The sequence below is a fragment of the Thamnophis elegans genome, chromosome Z (genome assembly GCF_009769535.1).
Source record: "Thamnophis elegans isolate rThaEle1 chromosome Z, rThaEle1.pri, whole genome shotgun sequence".
In the NCBI taxonomy this organism is placed as follows: domain Eukaryota; kingdom Metazoa; phylum Chordata; class Lepidosauria; order Squamata; family Colubridae; genus Thamnophis; species Thamnophis elegans.
In genome coordinates, this window is record NC_045558.1 from 116,796,680 (window position 1) to 116,823,993 (window position 27,314).

The following is a 27,314-nucleotide window of genomic DNA, read 5'->3' on the forward strand; positions in this document are numbered from 1 at the left end:
CAAAATGGGAAGTGACTAGGGCCGTGATGGAGCCATTTGTTAGAGTATGCAAGGAGTTACCCTGTCAGCTGACTTTGGCGTTCTTTTAAGGCCGTTTTTCGCCCTCTGGAGGTTTCCTTGAAGCCTCCAGAGCACAAAAAACCGGCCCTACGGGCAAATTGAAACTTCGCAAATGGACTTCCAATTTACTAGTAGGCCGCTTTTTGCCCTCCAGAGCCTTCAGGAGGCTTCCATGAGACTCCAGAGGGCAAAAAACACCTATGAGCAAACTGGAAGTGACTTCCGGTTTGGCCATAGGTCTGTTTTTTGCCCTCTGGAGCCTTATGGACAAACCAGAAGTCACAGTTCCTGAACTTTCGGGTTTCCTGTAGGGCCATTTTTCGCACTCTGGAGCCTCCCGGAAAGCTACTAAAGCCTCCAGGGCGGTGAGGGGGGCTCTTTTCATCCTCCTCAGGCTCCTAGAAAGCCTCTGGAGCCTGAGGAGGGCAAAAAAAGTCCACCAAAAGTGGGGGGAGTGCTGGTTGTGCATGCATGCGTAGGGGGGCACATGAGCACTGGCGGTGCACGCATAGCATTATGTGTGTGGGCACGCCTGCGCTCCCCCCACTTTTGGCACATGATCCAAAAAAGATTAGCCATCACTGGACTAGGGCATGAGTGACTGTGAGTAGGGACTGTTGGTCCAGGAAAGGGCATAACTGGCACAGAAGCCCAAAGATGGCAATTTTCTCTGAGCCAACGAACCCCAAACCCAGAGCCACTTGGTCTTGCAAGGGTTTAGTTTCAACCCGTTGCCCCCCATCCAACCCCCAACAGCCTCCAGGCGTTGCGAGAGAGGGGACACGGCATCACTTAACTCATCATGGGCCGAGACATACAGATGAGTATCGTCAGCCTATTGGTGATACCTCAGTCCATGGTGACGGATGATCTCACCCAGCGGCTTCATATAAATGTTGAACAGGAGCGGAGAGAGTACCGAGCCCTGCGGAAGCTCACAAAGCAGTGGGAGAGGGCTGGATATCTCCCCTCCTATCAACACACACTGAGAGCGGCCATAGAGGAAGGAAGTGAACCAGGATATCACAAGGTTCCCACTCCCATCTCCTGAAGCCGCCCCAGGGGAATACCATGGTCGATGGTATCAAAAGCCGCAGAGAGGTCAAGTAGAGCAAGAAGAGCAAGGATGGATGCACTACCCTCATCCCACTCGCGCCAGAGATCATCCAGAAATGCAACCAATGCCATTTCTGTCCCAAATCCAGGCCTGAATCCTGACTGGTAGAGGTTGAGATAATCCATTTCATCCAGAAACCTTTGGAGCTGTCCGCGCAATCGCCTTCACAACAACCTTCGCCAAAAATGGAAGATTGGAGACAAGTTGGAAATTATCCAACCGGGTGGAGTCTAGCGATGGCTTCTTAAGAAGAGGGTTCTTTAAAGTGCTAGGGCTCTCTGTAGGAAAACATTAATCACCTCCAGAGTCCACCCGCCTGTCATAAGTCACTAAAAGACCAAATCAATCTCCCTGATACTCTCTACCACTTTGCTCATTTGGGAAGGTCTCACAGAAATATGAGACCTTTAAAAAGAATCTGTAAACAGACAATAGGCAGAGATTTTAACAAAGACCCCTCAGTACAATGGGAGAAAAATGGAATGCAAACATAAAGGCTCACCAACAACTTGTACAAATTACATGCAACTTCCAAATTATTTTTAGAAGGTCTCTAAATTTAGCTCATTTCAGTTACTGAAACAGCTATTGGGGCTAATAGCCAACAGCAGGCCAATTTTCCATGCATTAATCAAAGTTACTATACTTTTAAAGCCATATTTAGATTGTTAAGAATGCTGTAATTCAGCTTTGATCAGATTATCTCGATCTTCATCTGATAAGTGATTGACTACAATTCCCAGAATTCCTCAGCAGCATGGTTATAAACATTGCATTAGCAAAATCTCCAGTAATTTAAGAGGGATTGTATGAAAAAAATATGCTTCTTTGTCCTGGAGCCACAATGAATTTCACATTTAAAGTCAAGTGAGCGTAGACTGATCAGATACTGAAATCTCTACTTTCTTAGATTTATTTTAAACAGGTTTATATTGCTTGTCACATATTCAGGATGAGTTAGCACATCCATACAATGTAGAAGAATAAATTACGTTAAATAAATCTATTAGAGCAGATTTTCCCAACTTTGGCAACAACTTTTGCTTATGCACCAAAGACAAATTCCTTGTGTGTCCAGTCACACTGGGCCAATAAAGGATTCTATTCTATTCTATTTCAGTTTCCAGAATTTCCCAGCCAGCTAAGCTTTTTTACAGCAAATTTACATTGCTCGAAAGCTTCTTGGCTAAAGTGGGTGCTTAAAAACATGTAAGGAGAAAACAAATACTTTATTCTTTTTTCTTTTAGTTGGTGGGATCTACACTGTTATCCAAACAAAAGCCAAGATTACACTGGATGAATGGGGCGAGAATTACTTCCTGATTGGGCCTTACCTGGAATTGAATGTGCGCACACAGGTGGAGCTGATAGAACCTCCCAACCCTGCCATTCGTCGAACCATGGACTCCATGAATTCAAAAGGATGTAAAGTAAGAGACTGCAGGAGGTGGGGGTGAAGAAGAAGGTGTTGGGCTTGGGCCTCAGCGAGGTTAATTCTCATAAACAATTCCTTGCCTCTATTGGGGAGAAATGTTTGTGGTTGCAATGGTACATCAATAATATTCAGTTCAGTTCATTGTAAGTCTAGTTTAAAAGGGATGTCAGATAGCGGGTGATAGGTAAATGCTCTACTTTTAGGCTGCAAAGAAAGAATTTCAAGTCAGAAGAGACTAGAAGTTGATAACTTTGTCTCTGAGGAATCTACATAGATGCATATCCAGCTTGCTGTTTCGTCTTGGACTAACCAATGCCAAGCGTAGAAAAAGTGTACAAATTATAAGCTGGAGAAATGAAGCATTGTAAGAAATGTACAGATAGACTTACGACCACAATTGAGGCTAGAATTTCTGTTGCTAATTGAAACATTTGTTTAGTGAATTTTGCCCCATTTTGCGACCTTTCTTGCCACAGTTGTTAAGTGAAATTGCATTTGTTAAGTTAGCAACAAGGTTGTTAAGTGAATCTGGCTTCCCCATTGACTTTGCTTGTCGGAAAATTGCAAAATATGATCACATGACTCCAGGACACTGCAACCATCGTAAATGTGAGTTACTTTGCTAAGGGTCTGAATTTTGATCAAGTGCAATGGTTGTAAGTATGAAAAACGGTCATAAGTCACTTTTTTCAGTGCCGTTATAACTTTGAATGGTCACTAAATGAACTGTTATAAGTCAAGGACTATCTGTAGTTCTTAATACCATCGCTACATTTTTATATTCTCACCAACAGCCCTTGCAAATTATATGCATACATAATTTTATACGTTTTCTTTTGTTCTTTAAACTTCTTGCTCTTTTTGAGAATCTCATTAACTCCATCCAACCGCATCTTTCTTGGTCTTCTTGTCATTCCATTCACTCTTTTTTCATTTCTTTGTTTGGCAATGTGACCCCTACTGTGTTTCTTTTGACCCACAAAATATGGCTTGGGCCTTATTATGAGGGGAGGGCTTATTGTTTTAGGGTTGCCAGGGTGCCGCCACTGCTGCCATCCCAGCATGGCTTTTTCAGCGGCTTCCAAACCCAGTCTTCTGGCAGTGGCCGCTCTGGCCGTATGCTTTATGGTTGTGGACCGGCTGCCGGCAGAGTGTACTCCTAGAGTGTACAACCATAGAGCGTACAACTATAGAGCGTACATCCAGAGCAACCAGTGCCAGAAGACTCGGTTTGGAAGCCGCCGAAAAAGCCATGCTGGGACGGCAGCGGCAGCAGGCGGAGGTGCCCTGGCTCTGCAGAGAGAGTGGACCAGGGCATCATGAGGCTGGGAGGAGCACTAGCGGGAGCGGAACAGATGCTCAAGCAACCCCCCCCCCTCTCTCCAGCCTTGCAGAACGCCATTCACTGGCATTTCGAAGGTACCAGCCGTGGAAGGCGGACAGCAGAGAACAGGCACTCAGGTGGCTTGGCAATACCCCTAGGTCAGTGAATGGTGCTGTGCCTGACTGGAAAGGGGGTTTGCCGGATGGCTGCTCGTGAGTGTGGTCACTTCATGGCTGCTGTGTTGAACTGCTGTGACAGCACAACACAGCCGTTTGCCCCTGAGGCTCTGCCCGGCTCTTCAGGAGCCTGGTCGCAAAAGAGCAGCCACCCGGCAACCCCCCTCTCCAGCTGGGCGCAGCGCCGCTCATCAATCTAGTGGTATCCCAAAGGCGCCAAGCAACGCGAGCGCCTTTGCCTCCCCCTCATTCCCACGGCTTGGCACCTTCAGGATACTGCTAGATTGGTGAGCGGCACTCTGCCTGGCGAGGGGGGGGAGTTGTCCAGGGGGCTTATTTTCGGGAGAGGGATTATATTTTTGCCCACCCGAAAAATGTGGCATGGCCTTATTTTCAGGACATGTCATATTTTCGGGGAAACACGATATTAATTTCTCCTATATGACCAAAGTATTTCAATGTGTATTTTTCCTAGAAGTCTCTCTTATATTTGATTCATCCATTCAGCACTGATTGAATCTTGACTATTAAGAACTCCATTCTCATCCTGCTTCTTTCCTTCTGACATACTCAACTTTCATTTCCATGTAAAATGTAGGCAGAAATCTATATTAATATGCATCCATTTTCTCTTTTTCAATAGACATTCTCATAATAGACCATATACTAGTGTATTTTTTTCAACATTTGCACATCTTAAAATTTGTCCATTTCTTTATATTTAATAACCATCATGGATGCAAATTCATCTATTTTTGCTCTTTGTGAATAATTTACAATTGTTCATTTTTGTTGTCAAATGTAAGAACTTTGATTTCTGATAGCAATAGCAATACCACTTAGATTTATATACTGTTTCACAGTTTCACATATTGCCCCCAACAATCTGGGTTCTCATTTTACCAACCTGGGAACGATGGAAGGCTGAGACAATCTTGAGCTGGTGGGAATCGAACTGCCAAATTTCACACAGCTGGCAGTCAGCAGAATTAGCCTGCAGTATTGACCACTGCACCACCTCAGCTCTAATAGAGTGTTTAGAGCCGTAGTTCTTAGTGCATCATATAATGCACTAAGTGCATCTGTCTAATATTTGTTGGAAATCATTTATGCACACAAAAATGCACATATATTAATGTCCCCAAACTACACAACTGTAATAATTTCAAGCATTATCCATGAATGCATTAAGCAATCAAGGGGAGGTCACCCATTCTTGTCTTACTTCCTGTTTAGTGTTGAACAATTATAAAACAGTTTATAAAATGGCAGTTGGGCAATAACCCTTCCTATCATAATTTCATGTTTCTTTACTATTTGCTCTCGTTGCATTCCAAGTTATAGTGTTTCGTAACCACCATTGGATGAACCCATGCATATTGCTCTCCACCATTCAGGTTTTGATGAATCCTGGTTTTTAGATACAGTAATATTTTTTAATAAGTTGAAAAAGATGTAGACCATATTTCCTTGTGAGTCACACCATGCCACATGCTCATAGTATAGAAACATATGTTTTGTAATACGTTGGCCAGTCCAACATAGAGACTTCCTTGTAAACCAATGCAGGAAGTCCTCAACTTATGGCCACAACTGAGCCCAAAAATTCGGTTGTTAAGTGAAATATTGGTTAAATGAGTTTTGCCCCATTTTGCAACCTTTCTTGCCACAGTTGTTAAGTGAATCACTGCAATTCTTAAATTAGCAACACAGTTGTTAAGCGAATCTGACTTTCTCATTGACTTTGCTTGCCAGAAAGTCACAAAAGGGGATCACATGCTCCTGGGATACTGCAACAGTCATAAATATGAGTCAGTTGCCAAATGTCTGAATTTTGACCATGTAACCATGAGGTGCAATGGTCGTAAGTGTGAACAACAGTGATAAGTCATTTTTTTCAGTGCCATTTTTTCATTGTAATTTTGATCCGTCACCAAATGAACTAAGTCATGGATTTATTGTATAATGTTGCCTAAATTCCATGAAACAGAAGATTCTTACAGCACACTGACACTTATACAAATCCTGAGTTATTATAAGGTTTCCAAAAGTCATAGAGCTTGAATCCCAGCAATCTCACTCTGAAATCTTGTGAAGTCTTCCATGAGAATGCTGAAATTGTACAAGATTTATTCAATATTTAAAATTATTATTTTAATTCACTAATGGAAGATCTGTGGACAATATTTGAGATACTACTGTACTTTCAGGGATCCACAATTTTTGTGTAATAAATAATTGGACTACGTGAACATTTTGAAACAACTCTTCTAAATTCGTTTGTTCCTTTTTAAAATTAGTTATCCTTTTTTTCCTTTGTATACTTTTGATACATTAAAAAGGACAAGGAAACAAAAAGAAATGAGTCTTATCGTAGTTAAATAAATTAGAATCAAGATGACATGAAGTGTTAATACCACTTTATAATGACTTGGTAAGAGCCAAGGTGGCGCAGTGGTTAAATGCAGCACTGCAGGCTACTGCTAGATCAGCAGGTCAGCGGTTCAAATCTCACCGGCTCAGGGTTGACTCAGCCTTCCATCCTTCCGAGGTGGGTAAAATGAGGACCCAGATTGTTGGGGGCAATATGCTGACTCTCTGTAAACCGCTTAGAGAGGCCTGAAAGGCCTATGAAGCGGTATATAAGTCTACTGCTATTGCTATTGCTATTGGTAAGGCCACACTTGGAATAACACATCCAGTTTTGGTCGCCACAATGTAAAAAGGATGTTGAGATTCTAGAAAGAGTGCAGAGAAGAGCAACAATAATGATTAGGGGACTGAGGCTAAAACATATAAAGAACAGTTGCTGGAATTGGGTATAGCTACCAATTTTTCAGAGTATAAGACGCACCAAGATTTTGAAGAGGCAAATTAAAAAAAAAGTTTTTGCGCTCTGCAGACCTCTCAAAAACAGCCCATTTTTTGTGAAAATGCCCCTGTTTTTTGTCCAAAAAAGGACATGAATAGCCTTTAGGAGGCTTGTAGAGTGCTCCTGGAGGCTGGGGGGGGAGGCAAAATCGAGCAAAAAATGGCCTGTTTTTCATTCATTTTTGCCCTCTCCAGCACGCAGGAGCACTCTGGAAACCACCTAAAGGCTATGCACGGTCATTTTTGCAAAGGGGGTGGGGTTTCAGGAGGCCAAAAATGCTGTATTCAGTGTATAAGATGTACCCAGATTTTCACCCACTTTTTTGAGGGAAAAAGGAGCATCTTATACTCCAAAAATACAGTAGTTTAGTGAAACGGAGGACTAGTGGTGACACGATAGTAGTGTTCCAATATCTCAGGGGTTGCCACAAAGAAAAGGGGAGTCAAGCTATTCTCCAAAGCTCCTGAAGGCAAGATAAGAATCAGTGGATGGAAACTAATCAAAGGGAGAAGCAACCTAGAACTAAGAAGAAATTTCCTGACAGAACAATTAAGAGCCGTGGTGGTGCAGTAGTTAGAATGCAGTACTGCAAGCTATTTCTGCTGACTGCCGTCTGCCTGCAATTTGGCAGTTCGAATCTCATCAGGCTCAAGGTTAACTCAGCCTTCCATCCTTCCGAGGCGGCTAAAATGAGGACCCAGATTGCTGGGGGCAATATGCTGACTCTGTAAAACCACTTAGAGAGGGCTGTAAAAGCACTGTTGAAGCAGTATATGAATCTAATCTAATTAATCAGTGGGATAACTTGCCTCCAGAAGTTGTGAATGTGCCAATACTGGAAGTTTTTAAGTAGAGATTGGACAATCATTTATCTGAAATAGTATAAGGTTTCTTGAGCAGTGGGACACCAGGTTTCCTGAGCAGGGAGTTGGACTAGAGGACCTCCAAGGTCCCTTCCAACTCTGTTATTCTGTTAATTAAATGGGTCTACTACCATCAATGGGAGAAATGGGACCAGATTATGAGGGTGTTGGAAACTTTGCTTAAAGAATGTTTAGAAGCCTCAATCTTCCTTCAGCCAGCAAAGATGCCTTCATCTTTTGCAATCGGACTATTTTGCACCTGAATACCTTAAAAAGAAGCTGTGGAAGTCACAATCACCCTACTAATTCTTTTTGCAGGTCTAGAATTGTGGAGGTTCTGTCCAGGTAAAGGCATCCTGCAGATATTTTATTCATCTTCCTCAAAGTAAAAAGAACATTCTCCATCTCCAGACCATTGGAGTGTCTCTAAATATTTCTACCCGTTGGTGGACCAATATTTTTCATCTTTACATCAAGAGAAGTTTGGGGTTCCCACATGGGAGGATTAGAAAGAAATGTTAGTTGCTGTTGAAGATCTTTCTAATGCAAGGCATTTACTTTTACTTCTTCTCAACTTCCAAATCCATGAAGATATGGCATGAATATGGAGATCCCATCCAAATCCCTAGATCTTGAAAGTCTGCAAAATGTTTTTAGGAAATTTGAGGTAGATTTATGTTACAGGCCATTATGCTACAGACCTCAAAATTGCATCACCGTGATGCAACCCACAAGTATGGGGAATATTTGCATGGGAGAGCATCTTCTTTCAAGGTACAGGTGTAGAAGAAGGAGGAATCTATAATTTTCTAACATTACAATACAATAGCAGAGTTGGAAGGGACCTTGGAGGTCTTCTAGTTCCTCTTCTAAGAAGAGCCGAGGTGGCGCAGTGGTTAGGGTGCAGTACTGCAGGCCACTTCAACTGACTGTTATCTGCAGTTCAGTGGTTCTAATCTCACCGGCTCAAGGTTGACTCAGCCTTCCATCCTTCCGAGGTGGGTGAAATGAGGACCCAGACTGTGGGGCGATATGCTGACTCTGTAAACCGCTTAGAGACAGCTGAAAGCCCTAGGAAGCGGTATATTAAGTCTAACTGCTATTGCTATTGCTAACCCCCTGCCTAGGCAGGAAACCCTATACCATTCCAGACAGATGGCTATCTAACATCTTCTTAAAGACTTCCAGTGTTGGAGCATTGTTGTTGGGACGTTGTTGAACTCCAGTTTCACCTTGTCAGTGAGTATCACCACAAAGATTGAAATGAGGAGTATTGTGGTCCCACAACTGCTAAAGGAACCAGGGAGTTTCATGTCAGCTTTATAGTCACTAGAACATTGCTAAGCAAAAGATTTGTATTGTGGGATTTTGTGCCACCGCACATCTGTATGAAAGTCTTGCCAGAAATACTTTAAAATATTAAGATAATGCCCAGTTATCTTCTCACTGTTGGTTATTGTACAAATGCAAATAGCCACACTTGCTGGTATTCCTTTAGTACAAGAAGGTAAAACCAATCACAGGAAAAATGTATTGGTATGTTCTATGTATATTTGGCTTAATGTGTGTGTGTTTGTGTGATACATACATACATACATCCAACTATATAAAGCTGGTTAAACCATGTTTTATGGCTTATACAAGTCCCTTTCATTAATAAACTGTGGTTAAACAATGGCAGAGCCCACCCACTCTGATAAAACTCAGGGTGATGGTTTTCAGCTCTCAAAACTTGGATTATAAATCCAGCACAGGTTTGTATATTGTTCATCCAGTTAGCCAGAAATTTTGGCTTATCTTTGCATCATTTAAACACTGGTTCCAAATTGGATATGATAACAAAGATATTATTGATCAGCTCCCTGATGAAACAGTTACAAGTGGGGAGGAGAAAACTGGTGTAAAAAACAAACTGAAATTGTATGCTGGAACTATTGAATATAGATATTAACGATTTCAAGTATGGAAGGTTCATATATGATATATTCAGTATCCCTCTTGTTTACTTGATTTTTCTAGTTCGTAACCTCATTTCAGAGCAAGAGGTTATTTTGGGTTGCCTAGCAAAAAAACAACCCCAGGCAAGCGACCTTTTATAAAATGGAGATGAGGTAACATGAACCAGAGACTAAATTTAGAGATCTAAACACACTAGATGCATACTTTGGTATGTGAAATGAGTGGACAAGGGATGATGATATCATGGGTTAAAGCAGGTGTGAGAGATGAAGGAAAAAAAGAGTGTTATGGATTAAAATCTTAATTTGCAGGGTCTACTGAAAACAATGATAATTTGGCAGTTAAAAATAAATTACTGGGATATTCTCATCAGATTTGGAAATATACATAGTAAATAGTTTTAAGAAGTTTATTTTATAATTCCATTGATAAATCTAATGGATATAAATTGGGCTATTTCAACTTCTGCAGGAAAACGGGGATTATGCTTCTAGCACATAAAACACAAAAACAAGGTTTGAACCTGTAAATGGGCAGAGCTGAAAATTCAGTTGATTTAAAGTAGGAGTATATAGATAACTTCCTTATATAGGATTCCCCTTCTTTTTTATTCCTCGCTCTGATCCTTATCTTTTTTTGCTGTGTGCAGTGTGGTGATTCACCAATATTGTTTTTTCTGAAATTGTAAAATGTACGTTCTGAGAGGCGAAATGCTTGTTCATCTAGAATATAACTTCATGAGTGTGGATATTATTAAGTTGATGATAAAGCTTGCTCAACTGAGCACTGACCTTTATGATTGATGCTTTGTTGGTTGTGCTTTACAGAATATCTCTGGATTAGATACGAAAATGTCAGTTCATACCTCTCCTATTCACTAATCTGATGTCTCTAACATCTTTGTAGGTTTACTTTGGCCGCTGGCTGATTGAGGGGGGTCCATATGTGATTCTCATCGACATTGGGGCAACCGCTTGGAGCTTGGATCGCTGGAAGACTGAATTGTGGGAAAGCTGCTCCATTGGGATTCCCTGGTACGACCGAGAGGCCAATGACGCTGTCCTCTTTGGCTTCCTCACAGCCTGGTTCCTAGGGGAGGTAAGGGAACATGTTTCTATCAGAAAATTTCTTCTCTTCCTCTCTTTGAACATCTTTCTCGTCACTCTCTTTTTGTGCTTTTTGAACAGTTTTCTGCACAGTGTGAAGAAAAGCCATTCATCATTGGTCATTTCCATGAGTGGTTGTCTGGTGTTGGGCTCTTCCTCTGTCGGATCCGGAAACTTCCAATAGCTACCATCTTCACCACCCATGCTACCCTGCTTGGCCGCTACCTGTGTGCAGGCAGTGTGGACTTCTACAACAATCTGCAGAATGTGAGTCTTCTAATCGCTAGGATTGAAAATCAATTGGTGGGTGGGGTGTGAAACTATGGGATCCAAGAACAAGGGGAAGAAATAGGAATTTATGGAAGTGTGGCACTCAGACAAATCAGCCATCAACAGGCACATAGATATAAACAACATCTACATATCATTCAAAAGAGGCAGTCAAAAAGCTAAAAAGAAAACAAAATGACCAAAACAGCTCTTTGCTACTATCAGTACTTGGATAAGTATTGGTATTGGTATTTATTCAATTTGTAAGCCGCCCTATTCCCCGAAGGGACTCAGGGCGGCTGAACAAAAACCAGGAGAAGGGGAAAAACAAATACAGAAAGTAAGACAAACAGGACAGTAATACAACAGTTTAAAATTCCCTGTAGATGTCCAAGGATAGCTCTTCCAATTAAATGGATATTAAAAAACAGCTGTAGTCTCACAAAGATTCTGTTCTTATAGAAGACCAGAGTGCAAGATTTCAAAGTGTTTTAATTTTAAGAGAGAAATTATTGCCTAAAGTTGTGCCTAAAGAGATTACTGACCCTTGCCCTCCTAGCTTTTCATTCAAGTCTTTAGTGCATAAATGAAGCAGTTCTAGGAAACAGGAACCATTTTCCCTTAAGGAAGCAGTGGTCAAAGAAATCACACTTAACCATCCTTTAAACAGTATTTTTACTGCACAGAAAATATGATTCATCTTTACAGCTTTACTGATAGTAATCTAAATATACCTACCAAATAGACTGGAGATGTTATCGTATCTAGTCTTTGAGCAAAGATGCCTACAGTAATTACATCTGTGTAAAGATGTGAGGATCAAAATTTGGGCAGAACAGAAATAAAATACAGGTAGTCCTCAATTTACAACAGTTCACTTAGTGACAATGGCACTGAAAAATGCAACCATTATTCACAGTTTGCAGCATCCCCATGATCTTGTGATCAAAATTCAGATGCTTGGCAACTGGTTCATATTTATGACCATTGCTGTGTCCCAAGATCATGTGATCAACTTTGGTGACCTTCTGACAAGCAAAGTTAGTGGGAAGCCAGATTCACTTAACAATTGTGTTACTAACTTATCGACTGCAGTAATTCACTTAACAACTGAGGCAAGAAAGTTCATTAAAATGAGGCAAAACTCAATGAATGTCGCACTCAACAACATAAATTTTGGGCTCAATGAGGACTACCTGTAGTTGGAACTGGATTAATGAGAGAAAACATTTTTTTAAAAAGCTACCTTGGTTTTTCAGTCTAAGAATCCATGTTACTTGTGAGAGGATTACAGAAGAGTTTTCACAAAGGAAAAATGTAGAATTAAGTTCTTAGAATCTTGGAAATCTGACCACTGGATTACAATCTTCTTTGTTCAACTTTCAACATACTACAGGTAGCCCTTGACTTACAAAAGTTCATTTAGTGACAGTTCAAAGTTATAACTTTACTAAAAAGAAGTGTCTTGTGACCATTTTTTACACTTAACGACCATTGCAGCATCTTCATGAGCATGTGATCAAAATTTGGGTGCTGGGCAACTGATTCATATTTAAGACGGTTGAAGTGTCCCAGGGTCATGTGATCACCTTTTGCAACCTTTCTGACATGCAGAGTCAATGAGGAAGCCAGTTTCACTTAACAACCATGTTATTAATATAAAACTGCAGTGATTCACTTAACAAGGGTGATAAAAGGTCATAAAATGGGACAAAATTCACTTAACTGCTTCACTTAGCAACAGACATTTTGGGCTCAATTGGGGTCGTAAATTGAGAACTACCTGTACTGTAATTTAATCATAAAGTTGTATTCTTTCCTGCTTTTACTCCGTGCAATATGCATGTTTCAGGATTTTTAATACACTTTGTCTTGTCCCCAGTTTAATGTGGATAAGGAGGCTGGAGACCGGCAAATTTACCATCGTTATTGTATGGAGAGAGCTGCTGTCCACTGCACACATGTTTTTAGTACAGTTTCTCAGATCACAGCAGTAGAAGCTGAACATCTGTTAAAACGGAAACCTGGTGAGTTGCCTTAAAAGCGAAAAGATTGCTCTGTGTGACAAGATCCTATCCAGTTTAAGTCTTCTTTGGATTTATGAATGTACCGAATAATATTACAAGGAAATCAGTTGCTTTGCATAGAATGCAGAATCTCAAGTGTTGTAGTTTTTGATGAAATTTTATAATCCTTAAACAATACCAATCAGACTGTTGGTGCGTATCGTGCATTGAAGGTTGATGTTTAATCTTAGTTTCTTTCTTAGATAGAAAGAATGTCCCAATATAAAATAAGCCATTTTAAAATTCATTTTTAAAGTTCTGTAAAATATTTTTTAATCTTAATAGGCACTGTGAGTTTTTTATTGCATCCAATGATTTTTAAAAAAATATCAGCCTGCTTTATTCTTTTTCAGACGAAAGAGTAGGATGTGGAGGAGGAGAATTTCTATTCTTGTTTGCAGCTAAGGCTATTAGTTCTGATTGGCTTGCTCCTTATGATATCACAAGACCACTCCCATTCCTTCTCCTTGGAGTCTGTTTTACCCCATCCATTCCTATACATTGAATCAGTTGCTGTCAAATGCATTGATCAATTGTATTTCCAAGGATATTTGAAAGCATCTGAGAAAACACCTGCTGTGACTTACAGTTGCTATTTTTCTGCATAGATATGTTCTATCAAATTCAGAAACTTAAAAGTTCTAAAACTCTCCCCACTTTTTACAAAACCCATCTCCATATGCATTCCATATCCAGATATTGTGACTCCCAATGGTTTGAACGTCAAGAAGTTCTCTGCTATGCACGAATTCCAAAACCTCCATGCCCAGAGCAAAGCTCGTATCCAGGAGTTTGTCCGAGGCCATTTCTATGGGTGAGTTATCATGAGCTTCACTTGTATCATATCAATTATAGCAGTTTGCCCTATGAAGTTGAAGTTTCCTAAGAAAAAAACCTGAAGCTAGTAGTACAAGCGTCGTAAGAATATGTATTAATTAAAAGCAAATGACCATGCTCCATTCATCTTTCACAATGCTGTTATCAAAGCACACCTTCAAGTGTAAAGTGAAAGCTTAGAGTTCTTCCTTTTAAAAGAGCCCATGTGACTGTAGAAGAAGATGCAGAGACGGGGTGGTGGTGGAGTCAAGAGAGGAATTAGTGTGGAGTCATGTTGCCACAAATGATCCAAGTCCGCCCCCCCCCCCTTGAATTCTGTTGATTCTTGTGTAGCACCAATTTAGGCCTGACTGTTAGTTGATTAGATTCTTGTGTATAGGCATGAGCAATAAATCTTAGCTGAAATTTAACGCGTGGGTCTGATTTTCTCACCTCACAATGACTCAGTTTTCCTCTCCATTTTTTAGGCGAAATAAGTTTCCTTTCTGTTTGTGGAGACAGAAATGCCACTTTGATAGCATGCAAAAAGGGAAAATTGGATGAGAGAGGAGATCTAACAGGAAAGGCAGGATATAAATTAATGAAATAATTGACAATAAATAATTTTATTTATTCAAAGAAGATTAGGGGGGAATGAACAGATGTTTTCCTCAAGGCTGGCAAAGTCAGATATTGAAGTACAGAAAAAAATTTCCAGGGTTCATATGGGAGAAAAATCATCATAAAGAATAAGTTTATAAATGACTAAATCAAAAACTACTGCTTTCCTATTCAGCTTATAGGCATCTGTACATTAATGGAAACGAGACTGCATTAGAAATACAGCTAATCCTCGATTTACAACAGGGGAAAATTTTTCGGTTCGGGCCATTTCGCCCTAACTGGTAGTAAAAAAATGCTACTGGTTCACCTGAACCGGTAATAAAAAAATGCTACAGATTTGGGCAAACTGGTAGTTCCGACGATCAGCTGTGCAACAATCAACTATGCTGTGCAATTTATATTCACTAGAAATCACGTGGCACAACTGATTGTCACACAGCTGATTGTCAGAAATTTTTAAAAACTTTTTATAGCATTTCTTTTACTACCGGTTTGACTGGTAATTAAAAAAAATGCTTAAAAAATGCTTTAAAAAAAGTTCCCACGATCGCGCGGCAAAGCTGATTGTCGCACAGCTGATTGTTGAAACTTTTTAAAAACTTTTTGTAGCATTTTTTTTTACCATCGGTTCAGGCAAACTGCTAGTTAAAAAATGCTTTTAAAAGGTTTTTTAAAAAATTTCCCCACAATCAGCTCTATGACAATCAGCTCTGCCACAGATTTATATTCGCTAGAAAGCAGGAAATCCTGCATTTAGCTAATCTAAATTGTGCAGCACAGCTGTTCCCCCCCCCTTGCTGTTCTACTTACCTTTGCAGATTCAGAAAAGGCTTCTTAGCGCCTGTGGTATGCATGCACACAAAGCATGTGTTTTGGCGCACGGTCGTACATGAAGCAATCCAGTAGCAGACTTCAGAGCATTTCACCCCTGATTTACGGCAACAATTTAGTCCAAAATTTATGTTGCTAAGTGAAACAATTGCTAAGTGCCCAATTTTACAACTTTTCTTGCCACAGATATTAAATGAATCATTGCGGTTGTTAAATTAGTAACACAGTTGTTAAGTGAATCTGGCCTCCTCATTGAATTTGCTGTCTAAAGGTTGCAAAAGGTCACATGACCCTGGGACATTGCAACCACCATAAATATGAATCAGTTGCCAAGTGCCCAAATTTTGATTATGTGACCAGGGGGAGTTCTGCAATGGCTATAAGCATGGAAACTAGTCACAAGTCACTTGATGAATGGTTATAAGTTGAGTGGTGGCCTATAGAAATGATTTCAGAAGTGAAGTTTCACAGTCATTATTCCTGTATTTTAACCTTGCATTTTCATGCATATGTTCCCAAGGCAGTTGACTGTGGATCTGTATATGCTTCTGTTTTGTTCCCTTCATCTGTCACAGCTCTGACATTTTCCCTGTTCTTTTTGCTTTTTTTCTTGTCCGCCATCCTTTCTATTTTTATTGCACTGAAAACCTACAGAAGAGGCTCCATCTCTTTTTTTGTTTGTTTTTCCATTTTGCATTCATATTTTGCATGATGACTAATGTTACTAAATAATACCATTGCAATTGGAATTCAGGGAATTATTAAGACGTTCAAAAAAAGGATTTCAGCCAGCTGTGCAGAGTGTATGTGTGTGTGTGTATGTGTGTACATATATATATATACGCAGGTCTTGGCGTATTCGGGTCTTTTCCCGTGTAAGGTTGGAGTATCTTGGCGACGTTTCGTCACCAAGATACTCTCAACCTTACAGGGAAAAGACCAGAATACGCCAAGACCTGCATACCTGTACCTGTGAAAATCTACGAAAACATACACATATACATATGTACATACCAGTATACACACGCACACACCCGAGCCATTTTGAAATACACACATACACACACACACACTTCATTTTAAAACAATTGATTTTGCTGCATGTTTCTAGGGAAGACTCACAACTATTTAAGTATTCACATTGATCCCATCCATTTAAAAAAAAAAAGGCATTTCCCAACAGTTTATTGGGAGGATTGCGTGATATTACCAGAAATTTATAAACATTGAAGGATGATTATATTCTGGTTCATACAGATTTGGAAAGTGCAAATTTAAACATCACACCCAACTTAATTTTGATTTCTTCTCACGTACAATAATTTCTGTTGAACATAGCAGTACTTGTTTCTCCATCTTGGGTGGGGTGATGTTCCTCCACTCCCTATGGATTCCCCGAACTATTTTTGCACTGTTGTGGTTATTGATATAAGCAGTGTTAATATTTCTAATGTACTAGTGCGCCTTTTGTATTTATTTAGCCAATTTATTTGGTCTTGGCTGTCAGATTCACCATCACTGCGTGTTATTTTTCTAGGCACCTGGACTTCAACCTTGACAAAACTATTTTCTTCTTCATCGCTGGACGCTATGAATACTCCAACAAAGGAGCTGACATTTTCTTGGAAGCCCTAGCCAGGCTCAACTACCTACTAAGGGTGATTAGTTAAAATGGGTGCTAAAAAAGAACATAGATGTGAGAGATGGTGGGTAGACAATTAGGTGTGGCTGTGTTGAGATGGTGTGGCCTACAGCAACGCTAGTTCTGACTAGAACAACTGTGTGTCTGAAGAATTAAATAGCCGTAGCCCAAATAATTTAGAGGTTGTTTTGGGATTTCTCTTCATGCTTACATTGTCGTGCAGATGAAAGACAATGGAAGGAATGACTACACAGGATACATGATATATGAAAGCAGGAATAATATATTGGAACTATTTCATATTACAAGCTGGCAGGAATGCTAATTGAATCATATCCCAAGAATACTCCACGAAAAGATATTTATAATAGGCAACGCCTAGTCTGGCCAACATCTTCCAATCTGGACAGCTGAGATATTCTTTCACGGACATCTCCCTTCAATCAAGCTCTAGGAAAATGGAAAGGAAGAGAGAGGATATACTGAATTTCAGATCTATATTAGGTGTAGATGTTCATGCCATCTTTACTATCACTTAGCTGCATCCTTTCCTGGGGTTGCATCAGTGGAGAAATTCAATTTTTTTTACTATCAGTTCTGTGGCTTAGTGGGCGTGGCTTGCTGGGGAAGAATACTGCAAAATCCCCATTCCCTCCCCACTCCTGGGGGAAGGATATTGCAAAATCTCCATTCCGTCCCTATTCTGGGGCCAGTCAGAGGTGGTATTTGCCAGTTCTCCAAAGTACTCAAAATTTCCACTACTGGTTCTCCAGAACCTGTCAGAACCTGCTGAATTTCACCCCTGGGTTGCATGATAGTTTCATGATTCTTGGAGATCCGTGAAGCTGTTAAAAGGACATCCCAGGAACATCCCTGATTTATCACTGTGTTCGCCTACTTTTCCTCATCTTGCCAAACATAGTCAGTTTTTACACCACTGTTCATTTATCAGCCTGGAACATGTGAGTGTCTGCTTTCTAACAAGCACCTCAAGACTCCTTAGGCTGTAAGACTAATGCAGATGACTCATGGGAAACCAGCCACATAGTAGAAGGGAGTTGGGGGAGATGCTAAAAAGCAAACTATGAATTCAATTGATTAAACTCTCTTAACATGGGTCAGCTTATCCATTTCATACCCGGTTTTTGTTGGCTTCTCTCTCTGCAGGTGAATGGAAGCCAGATTACAGTGGTAGCATTTTTTATCATGCCAGCTAGGACAAACAATTTCAACGTGGAGACCCTAAAAGGCCAAGCCGTCCGGAAGCAGCTCTGGTGAGTTTGTGTCAGGTTCTGGATCTCATAAATCTGTCCTCTTAACAGGCTTCCTTAGGAATCAGGCAGTGTATTCAATGAAATAAGGATCCATTACACTGACCTTCCTGAGCAGGAAAATAAAATTGTCCGTACAAGTTCAGTGGATTTGGAAAGGATGTGCTGATACAAGGAACATCACTCAAATGTTATAGTTTTTTCTCTACACCAGTGGTCTCCAACCAGAGGTGGGTTTCTACTCATTTGGACTAGTTCGGCCAAATAGGTAGTAACTCGGCTGGACACGCACCCGAACTGGTTCTATCAGTGACGCTGTAGGCGCCGCCATCTTGTCTTTTGCTTCTGCGCCTATGCAGAAGCAAATTTTTACTTTTGTGCATGCGCATGTAGCACACAACAAGTAAGTGTGCGCACGAAGCGCGTCCTTGAGCAAACTGGCAGTAAAAGAAGCCAGAACCCACCCTTGGCTTGGATGCTTCTGTGCATGCGTGAACTAGCATAAGCAAACTGGTAGCGCAGGGATTTGCAACCCACCTCTGTCTCCAACCTTGGCAACTTTAAGCCTGGCAGACTTCAAGTCCGCCAAGCTTAAAGTTGCCAAGGTTGGAGATCCCTGCACTATACAGATAGTTCTCAATTTACAACATTCATTTTGTGATCATTCAAAGTTACAATAGCACTGAAATGTGCAACATATAGCCAGTCTTTGCACTTAAAACGATCATAGCATTCCCCACAGACACGGTATGAAAATTTGGGCATATGGCAACTGGAACAAATTTACAATGGTTGCAGCATCCTGTGATGGCTATTTGCTATCTTCCTAGCAGGCTTCTGACCAGCAAAGTCAATAGGGGAACCAGGATTCACTTAACGACTGATTTACTAACAACTATAGTTATTAGCTTAATAACCATGGCAAAAAACAGTCATAAATTGGGCACAACTGGCTTAATGCCACCTTGTTTATCAATGGAAATTCTGGTCCCAATTGTGGTCGAGGACTACCTGCATGCAAATTAGAGGATTGCAAAGGTAAAATGGAGAATAGAATTGTTCTTAGGCTTTGTTTCACAAGTCCTTGACTTACAACCACAATTGAGCCCAAAATTTATGTTGCTAAGTGAAACGTTTGCTAAGTGAGTTTTATGACTTTTCTTGCCACAGTTGTTAAGTGAATCACTGCAGTTGTTAAGTTAGTAGATTGTTGTGAATCTGGCTTTCCTATTGACTTTACTTGTCAGAAGGTCGCAAAAGGTGATCACTTGATTCCATGACCCTGCAACCATCATAAATATGAGTCAGTTGCTAAGCGTCTAGATATTGATCATTTGACCTTGGGCATGCTGCAACAATTGTAAGTATGAAAAACAGTCTTATTTCCCTTTTTTCAGTGCCATTGTAACTTTGAACAGCCGCTAAATGAATTTTATAAGTTGACTGCTACCTGTATACAGTCCAAACTATCACAAAGAGTACCGTATTTTTCAGAGTATAAGACGCACCTTTTTCCCTCAAAAAAGAGGCTGAAAATCTGGGTGCGTCTTATACACTGAATATAGCATTTTTTGCCTCCTGAAACCCCACCCCCTTCACCAAAATGGCCATGCATAGCTTGTAGGAGGTTTTCAGAGTGCTTCTGGGGGCTGGAGAGGGCAGAAATGCGCAAAAAATGGGCCATTTTTTGCTCAATTTTGCCCACCAGCCGCCAGGAGCACTCTATAAGCCTCCTAAAGGCTATTCATGGCCTTTTTTGACAAAAAACAGGCCATTTTGCAAAAAAAAAAATGGGCTGTTTTGTGCTTGTTTTTTGTTTCCCCCCCCTGCCCCCGAGGAGCAGTCTACAAGCTTCCTAAAGGCTATTCATGGCCTTTTTTGGAAAAAAGAAAATGGGCCATTTTGGGGAGGTTTGAAGAGTGCAAACCCCTTTTTTTTTAATTTGATTCTTCAAAACTTGGTGGGTCTTATACTCCAAAAAATACAGTAAATGTTATGGGGCTAAAGCTAGTGGGTGAGACCCCTCCCTGTAAATTGCTGTGAGATTTTTTTTAAAAAAAGGCTGGATAAAAATGCACAACATAGTAATGAAAGATTTCCATAATTCTCACCCATTTCGGCCTTCAGCTGTGCAGTTTATGAGTTACAGTAAAGTCCGTTTTTTTCCTGAAGAAATAGTAATATTGACATAGTCTTCCTCTTTTCTCCAGTCTGTTAGATCTGACTTAGCTCTTCTAGAGAGAAAATCCCACAGCCAGTGGAAGCCATTTTTCCTAATCCTTGATTCAGAAGCGTTCAAGGAATCCTAGGTTCCGTCACAAATCATAATTTCGTCCTCCCTTACCCTTCCCCCTTTTTCTCTCTCCTTTTTTTAACTCTAGGGACACAGCCAATGCAGTGAAGGAGAAGTTTGGCAAAAAGCTGTATGAATCCCTCCTCGTGTAAGTCTCCTAGGCGAAGGCGAGAAGAAATATGATAAAGTGCTGAGCATCTGAGAATGGGCTGCTGGGTTGCCATGGTTACAGAGAATGGGAACTTAAGATACCTTCTCTTTCTCTTTGTGTTGTCTCTTCTAAGAAAAATGGATTTGATAGAAACCTATTTCAGAAATCTTGGTTCTGATATAAAAACCTGAATGCGCGTCCAAGTGTAAAGCAGTATTGTAAATGTTATTCTTTAATTTCCACATTATTCACTGCCTGCCTGCCTGCTTTTCCAATTCAGGGGGAACCTTCCCGACATGAACAAAATGTTGGACAAAGAAGATTTCACAATGATGAAGAGGGCCATCTTTGCCACTCAGGTTTGGGACATGAAGAAAATGAGCCTTGAAAAAAAAATTGGTCAGAGTATTTGCACATGAAAAATGAATTTATTTCACATTAATAACACAGGTACTCCTCGACTTACAACCATTCATTTGGAGACAGTTCAAAGTTACAACACTGAGACTTCATACATATGATCTCTGATCAAAATTCAGGCACTTACCGTAATTTTCGGAGTATGAGACGCACCTTTTCCCCCTAAAAAAGAGGGTGAAAATCTGGGTGCATCTTATTATACTGAATACAGCATTTTTTGGCCTCCTGAAACCCTGCCCCCTTTGCAAAAGTGGATGTGCAGAGGGTTTGGGAGGCTTCCAAAGTGCTCCTGGGGGTTGGGGAGGTCAAAACGGCCCGTTTTTTGCTCGTTTTTGTCCCTCACTCATCCCAGCCCCCAGGAGCACTCTACAAGCCACCCAAAACTCTGCATGCTCTTGTTTCGTTGGGTTTTTTTTTTTTTTTTTTTTGCAAAAAATAAGGCTTACAGAGGGTTTGGGAGGCCTGCAGAGTGAAAAAAACTTTTTTTAAATTTACCTCTTCAAAACGATGGTGCGTCTTATACTCCAGTGCGTCTTACAATCCGAAAAATACGGTAACAACTGGCACTTAACAATAGTTGCAGCATCCTGGAATTGTGTGATGGCCATTTTCAACTTTCCCAGCCAGCTTCCAATAAAAGTCAATGAGGGAAGCCAGATTTGTTGTAACAGCTACACAATTCACTTAACAATTGCTGAGCTCTGCTTTACAACTGTAGCCAAAGAAAAAAAGGTTGTACAATTGGGCACAACTCATAACCCCTTTGATTAGCGATTGGTCGTAAGTTGAGGACTACCTGTAACCATTTATTTATAAGACTGCTCATCTCACGCAAAGATTCAGGGCAACCAAGAGGCTGAGCTCTCTTAGAAGGACATCTTGCTAGATGAGTGCTAGGTAATTCCTGGATTATATAGGTTGCTTTCATTCAGCCTCCCCATATTGGCTGTGTGGACTTCTGATTCTCAGGATTGTCAACAATGACCATTTTGGCTCTGGGGATAAAAAACATTCTTATGATTGAAGCAATATTAGAACAGAGATGAAAAGAAGGATATTGTGCTACTTAATTAAGATTCCTTGGTTTAAGATACCTTGGTTTCTAAACTTGTCTTAGAAAAAAGAAAAAGATGAATAATGTTTGGGTTTGAGGAAGGATTTTGTGTTTTGTATAAAATAACATTTAATCCTACCTGTCCTTCCTCTCTCTAGTTTAGAATAGAGTAGAATAAAGTAGAGTAAAATAGAATAGAATTTTTTATTGGCCAAGTGTGATTGGACACTTACAGCTCAGCCTCTGGTTTACCATCTCTACACTTAGCAGAGAATATTCCAATAAAAAGTCAATATAAACTAGAATATTCCAATATAAGGTCAAAAACACCACATTGATATGTGTGGAGCGGGGAGAGCTGATTTTCTTTCCTGGGTTTCTAAATGAGAAATAAGATCCCCCAGAAATATGGATGTCACCTGTTGTCCTGGGGTTCCAGAAGGCCCTTAAAATCTAGTTAGTTCTCAGGCCTGGATTCGCGTGTCTGGGAAACCCCTATAATGTTTTGCATTCTGCTTTTATTGGTATGGTTGTTTCTAATCTGGGCTTTCATGTATTTCTTTTGTGTGTTTCTTAACCCTTTTCAACTGTTTTTTAATATATTATAACACCATCCAGAATCAGCTAGAGTGAGTGGCAATAAGAAATATGATTAATTAAATAAACACTGATATATGTAAGATTCCTAGTGATAAATTCTGCACAGGCCCTAAATACACTTCATATAATCTGTGATTAGACAGGAAATCCAGTCTTCACTTTTCTAACATAAGAGGAAAGAGAAAGAGAGAGATTACCTTTAAATATAAAGTGATTCCTTCAGGTAACTGTAATATGTTGTCCTGCCAGATTTACTCAGAAGGAGAAGCAGAAAAACATAGAAGCCATCTTGGATTCAATTTAATGTGTGAATTACAGGCTTTGTTTCTCTTCCAGACTTAAGGCTTTAAATCTGAGCTGTTAACATCTGTCTGGGTTTTTTTTTTTCTCCTTTTCAATCAGCGTCATTCTTTCCCCCCAATCTGTACTCACAACATGCTGGATGATTCTACCGATCCTATTCTCAACACCATCAGGCGCATTGGTCTCTTCAATAGCAGTGCCGACCGTGTCAAGGTGAGTAACAGATGCCTGTCCATGCCAGGTGAGGGGAGATATTTGCCATATTGCATTTTTAGAAGAGTTTTAAAATATTATAATTTTTTACCATTTTTAAGAAGATGCTGGAATATTTAGTGCCTGGTTTTATCTATTAATTTTTGTCTCTTAATTGTCCTGCCCCATATTTTATTTATTCTTGCAAATCTAGAAGTTCAGACTTTTAATAAGCCAAAATGATTGAATGGTAAAGTCTATTCCGAATTTCCTGTGCTATCATTTTTAAAATTCAGACTCTTTTCTTTTAGTCTTGGTGTCTATAGTCGTTGTAAATAATACTAAGAATTTTTAGTAGTTGCAGTTTAGATATATGTCCAATGTATTTTAAATGTTTTATTGTAATTGTGGTATATGGCCATATTTTACTATGTTTTATAGTTGCTGTGATGTTATTTTTCCTTTTCATCTTTTGCCCTTATTCCTAAAACAAAAGTTAAGTTTAGCAGAATCTTTGTACTTTCAGTTTTGTTTTTAACTATTTATTTCCATGAAATATATTATTTTTTAAAAGGATCCTGCTTAATCCCCTACAGACTCATGAATTGAATCCTAGGTAGCAGCGTAAATTTGAATCAGCTAATATGAACAGACATAAAAATACACATGGACAAAATGGTATAGAATTTTAAGGATAGCTCTGCTTACAAAGGCAGATTTCCAAATGTATCCTCACTATACCACTACTGTGTTTTATGGCTTTTTTATAATTATTCATAATAGTATTGCATGTAGTTCTTGACTTATAACCACAATTGAAGCTACCACCTCTATTGCTAAGCAAGATAGTTGAGCTTTACCTCATTTTATAGCCTTTCTTACAGCAGTTGTTAAGTGAATCACTGCAGTTGTTAGAGACATGTTTGTTAAGTGAATCCGGCTTCCCCATTGACTTTGATTGTCAGAATTCACAAAAGGTGATCACATGACCTTGCGCAACTGTCATAAATAGGAATCAGTTGCCCAGCATCTGAATTTTGATCATGTGACCATGGGGATGCTTCAGTGGTCGTGTGAAAAATAATCATGTCACATTTTTCACTGTTGTTGTAACATCGAACAGTCACTAAACATACTGTTGTAAGTCAACACTGTATTACATTATATTAAATCACTAGAAGTTGGTTCCTGAGTTTGAAAGTATATAAATAAATTATATACCTGTGATGGCGAACCTATGGCATGCAAGTTGTCACCCCAGTTCACCTTCTCCGCGCATGCATGCGTACCTCCTGCCAGCCAGCTGGTCTTTGGGTCTCTGCTGTGCATGCATCGGAGGCGGGGTACATGCGGGGGGTCACGCATGCATGCGTGCAGGGGGAAGGGTGTGCGTGGATGCACAGGGGGTGTGGGGCATGTGGGGAGGTCATGTGCACATGCGCAAGGGGCGGGGCACATGCATTGAGGGGTGCACGTATTGCATTTGGGGGGTTTGGATGCACATATGCGCACTTTGGACACTGATTGAAAAAGGATAGCCATCACTGTTTTATACTCTTCTTTTTTTACCTTTCTTCTCCCTAGGTCATTTTCCATCCAGAATTTCTGTCTTCCACTAGTCCGTTGCTTCCTGTTGATTATGAAGAATTCGTTAGAGGCTGCCATTTGGGGGTGTTCCCTTCCTATTATGAACCATGGGGCTACACACCAGGTAGGTGGGTTGTAAGGGCAGATTTGTGGGTATTCACTCAACCCTTGTTCAAAATTACAACAGCATTGAAAAAAGTGACTTACCATTTTTTACACTTACGGCTGTTGCAATATCCCCATCGTCACATGGTCAAAATTAAAGGGCTTGCCAACTGCACTTTATGTGTTTATGACAATTGCATTTTAAGTCGAGGACTCCCTGTATATGAATACAGGATTGTATTTTTTGCACAATTAAATGGTGTATAGTAGTGATCAGTTTTAACTGTCAGAAAAGAAGAAATACGAAAAATTGAAGGAGCAGTTGGAAATGAGAACAACTAGGAAAGTATTCAGAGAAAAGGGCAAAATTAGATTTTGACAACCTGATTTTTTCCCCGCAACAAAACTGAAATTTCCAGGCAATCTCCCCAACTATAGCCTCTTTGGAATAAGGGAAATACGTATTTTAGCTGTACTTCAATTTTTCAATTTCTCTTTATAAAAAGAGATTTTAAAAAAATCTACCTTCTACTAAAGGTGTGGTTGATATAACCTTTCACTAGGTGAAATGGTGCATCATAGGGCAACATTTTTAAAACAAGGTATGGGTTCAGAATGGGCAAATGTTATAAAATGTTTTATGACAAAAATGATCATAAAACAGTGTATGACATAATACAAAATGTCTTGCAACATTTCCTGTGCTGTTTGACTGTGGGCTATTTTCAAGACAGATACCTCAATGAATGTATCCCAACTTTTCCAGTGAAGGCAATACATTAGAAACTCACTCACTGTTAAAGGCATTGAGGAATCTGGTAAGGCAATATCTCTAAAAGGACAAACAAACAAGCACAGATTGTCAGTGGATACTACAGTAACACAAGATTGCACCAGGTATGTTTTGCAAATAATTATGTGTGCATCTTGTTAGCCTTGAGACCCGATAACTTTGCTTTCCAAAAGTGATAGAAGAGAAAAAGCCAATATGGTCTTGAATTTTTTACCTGAAATTCGTTTCTTTTAGTGTATTTTATCATTGTTCTGGTCCACTGCAATCAATAAGGCCTTTTTCAGCCATTCACACATGTTTTTCCACTTAATTCTGCAAGTATTTTCCTAAATGATGGCTTTTCCTTCATTTTTCAATTTCAATAGCTCGAAGGAACTATTAAGAATAATGGAAGTGTGGTTTATATACAATTAATTAGAAAACCTTTTCCAGAATAACTAATATGGCATCAAAATACATTAGAATTTTCCAAGTGGGGATGATAATAAAACACTTCAGTAGATTGCTAATGTTTTTAGCCATGTGCCTTATTCCAGGTTATTGTTTCCTTCTCCCCCAGTAGCCAATCAGCTTTTTATATAACTATGCAGTACTCCTATCATATCATATATCATGTAAATGGTCTTGAGCGGAGTTTATGGAGCAAGTTTCAACTTGTCGCTCCTGAGGAAGTGGACAAGGCCATGGGAGCGGTGAGTGCCTCCACCTGTATGTTGGATCCGTGCCCCTCCTGGCTGGTCTCGACCAGCAGGGAGGTGACATGTGGCTGGATCCAGATGATAGTTAACACCTCTCTCCTGGAGGGAACCTTCCTGCTCCTCCTAAAGGATGCTGTGGTGAGACCCCTCCTGAAGAAACCTTCTCTGGACCCAGCCATTTTGAGGGAACCTTCCCGCTCCTCCTAAAGGATGCGGTGGTGAGACCCCTCCTGAAGAAACCTTCTCTGGACCCAGCCATTTTGAGCAACTATCGTCCAGTCTCCAACCTTCCCTTTGTGGGGAAGGTTGTTGAGAAAGTGGTGGCCTCTCAACTCCGACGGTCCTTGGATGAACCGATTATCTGGACGCCTTTTAGTCTGGTTTCAGGCCTGGTTACAGCACGGAAACTGTTTTGGTCGCACTGATCGATGATCTCTGGCGAGCCAGGGATAGGGATCACTCCTCTATCCTTGTGCTCCTTGACCTCTCAGCAGCCTTCGATACCATCGACCATGGTATCCTTCTGCGACGGTTACGGGAGGTGGGAGTGGGAGGCACCGTCCTACGGTGGTTCTCCTCCTACCTCTTGGACAGGTCGCAGTCAGTGTTGGTCGGAGGGCAGAGGTTGACCCCTAGGCCCCTCAACTATGGGGTGCCGCAGGGGTCGGTCCTGTCCCCCCCCTCCT

The 27,314-nt window shown here is 40.3% G+C and overlaps 1 protein-coding gene across 1 annotated transcript in view; it reads left to right on the forward strand.

The window, feature by feature from the left end:
• The window catches only part of GYS1 (glycogen synthase 1), a 46,081-nt gene that overhangs the window by 7,788 nt on the left and 10,979 nt on the right, over nt 1–27,314 (forward strand). The window contains exons 3-13 of the mRNA XM_032237576.1: nt 2,426–2,607; nt 10,713–10,904; nt 10,994–11,179; nt 13,065–13,209; nt 13,945–14,062; nt 17,057–17,177; nt 18,329–18,435; nt 20,814–20,873; nt 21,157–21,235; nt 23,353–23,466; nt 25,030–25,156. Coding sequence (XP_032093467.1) covers nt 2,426–2,607; nt 10,713–10,904; nt 10,994–11,179; nt 13,065–13,209; nt 13,945–14,062; nt 17,057–17,177; nt 18,329–18,435; nt 20,814–20,873; nt 21,157–21,235; nt 23,353–23,466; nt 25,030–25,156 — 1,431 coding nt within the window. The remainder of the gene's footprint in view (nt 1–2,425; nt 2,608–10,712; nt 10,905–10,993; nt 11,180–13,064; nt 13,210–13,944; nt 14,063–17,056; nt 17,178–18,328; nt 18,436–20,813; nt 20,874–21,156; nt 21,236–23,352; nt 23,467–25,029; nt 25,157–27,314) is intronic.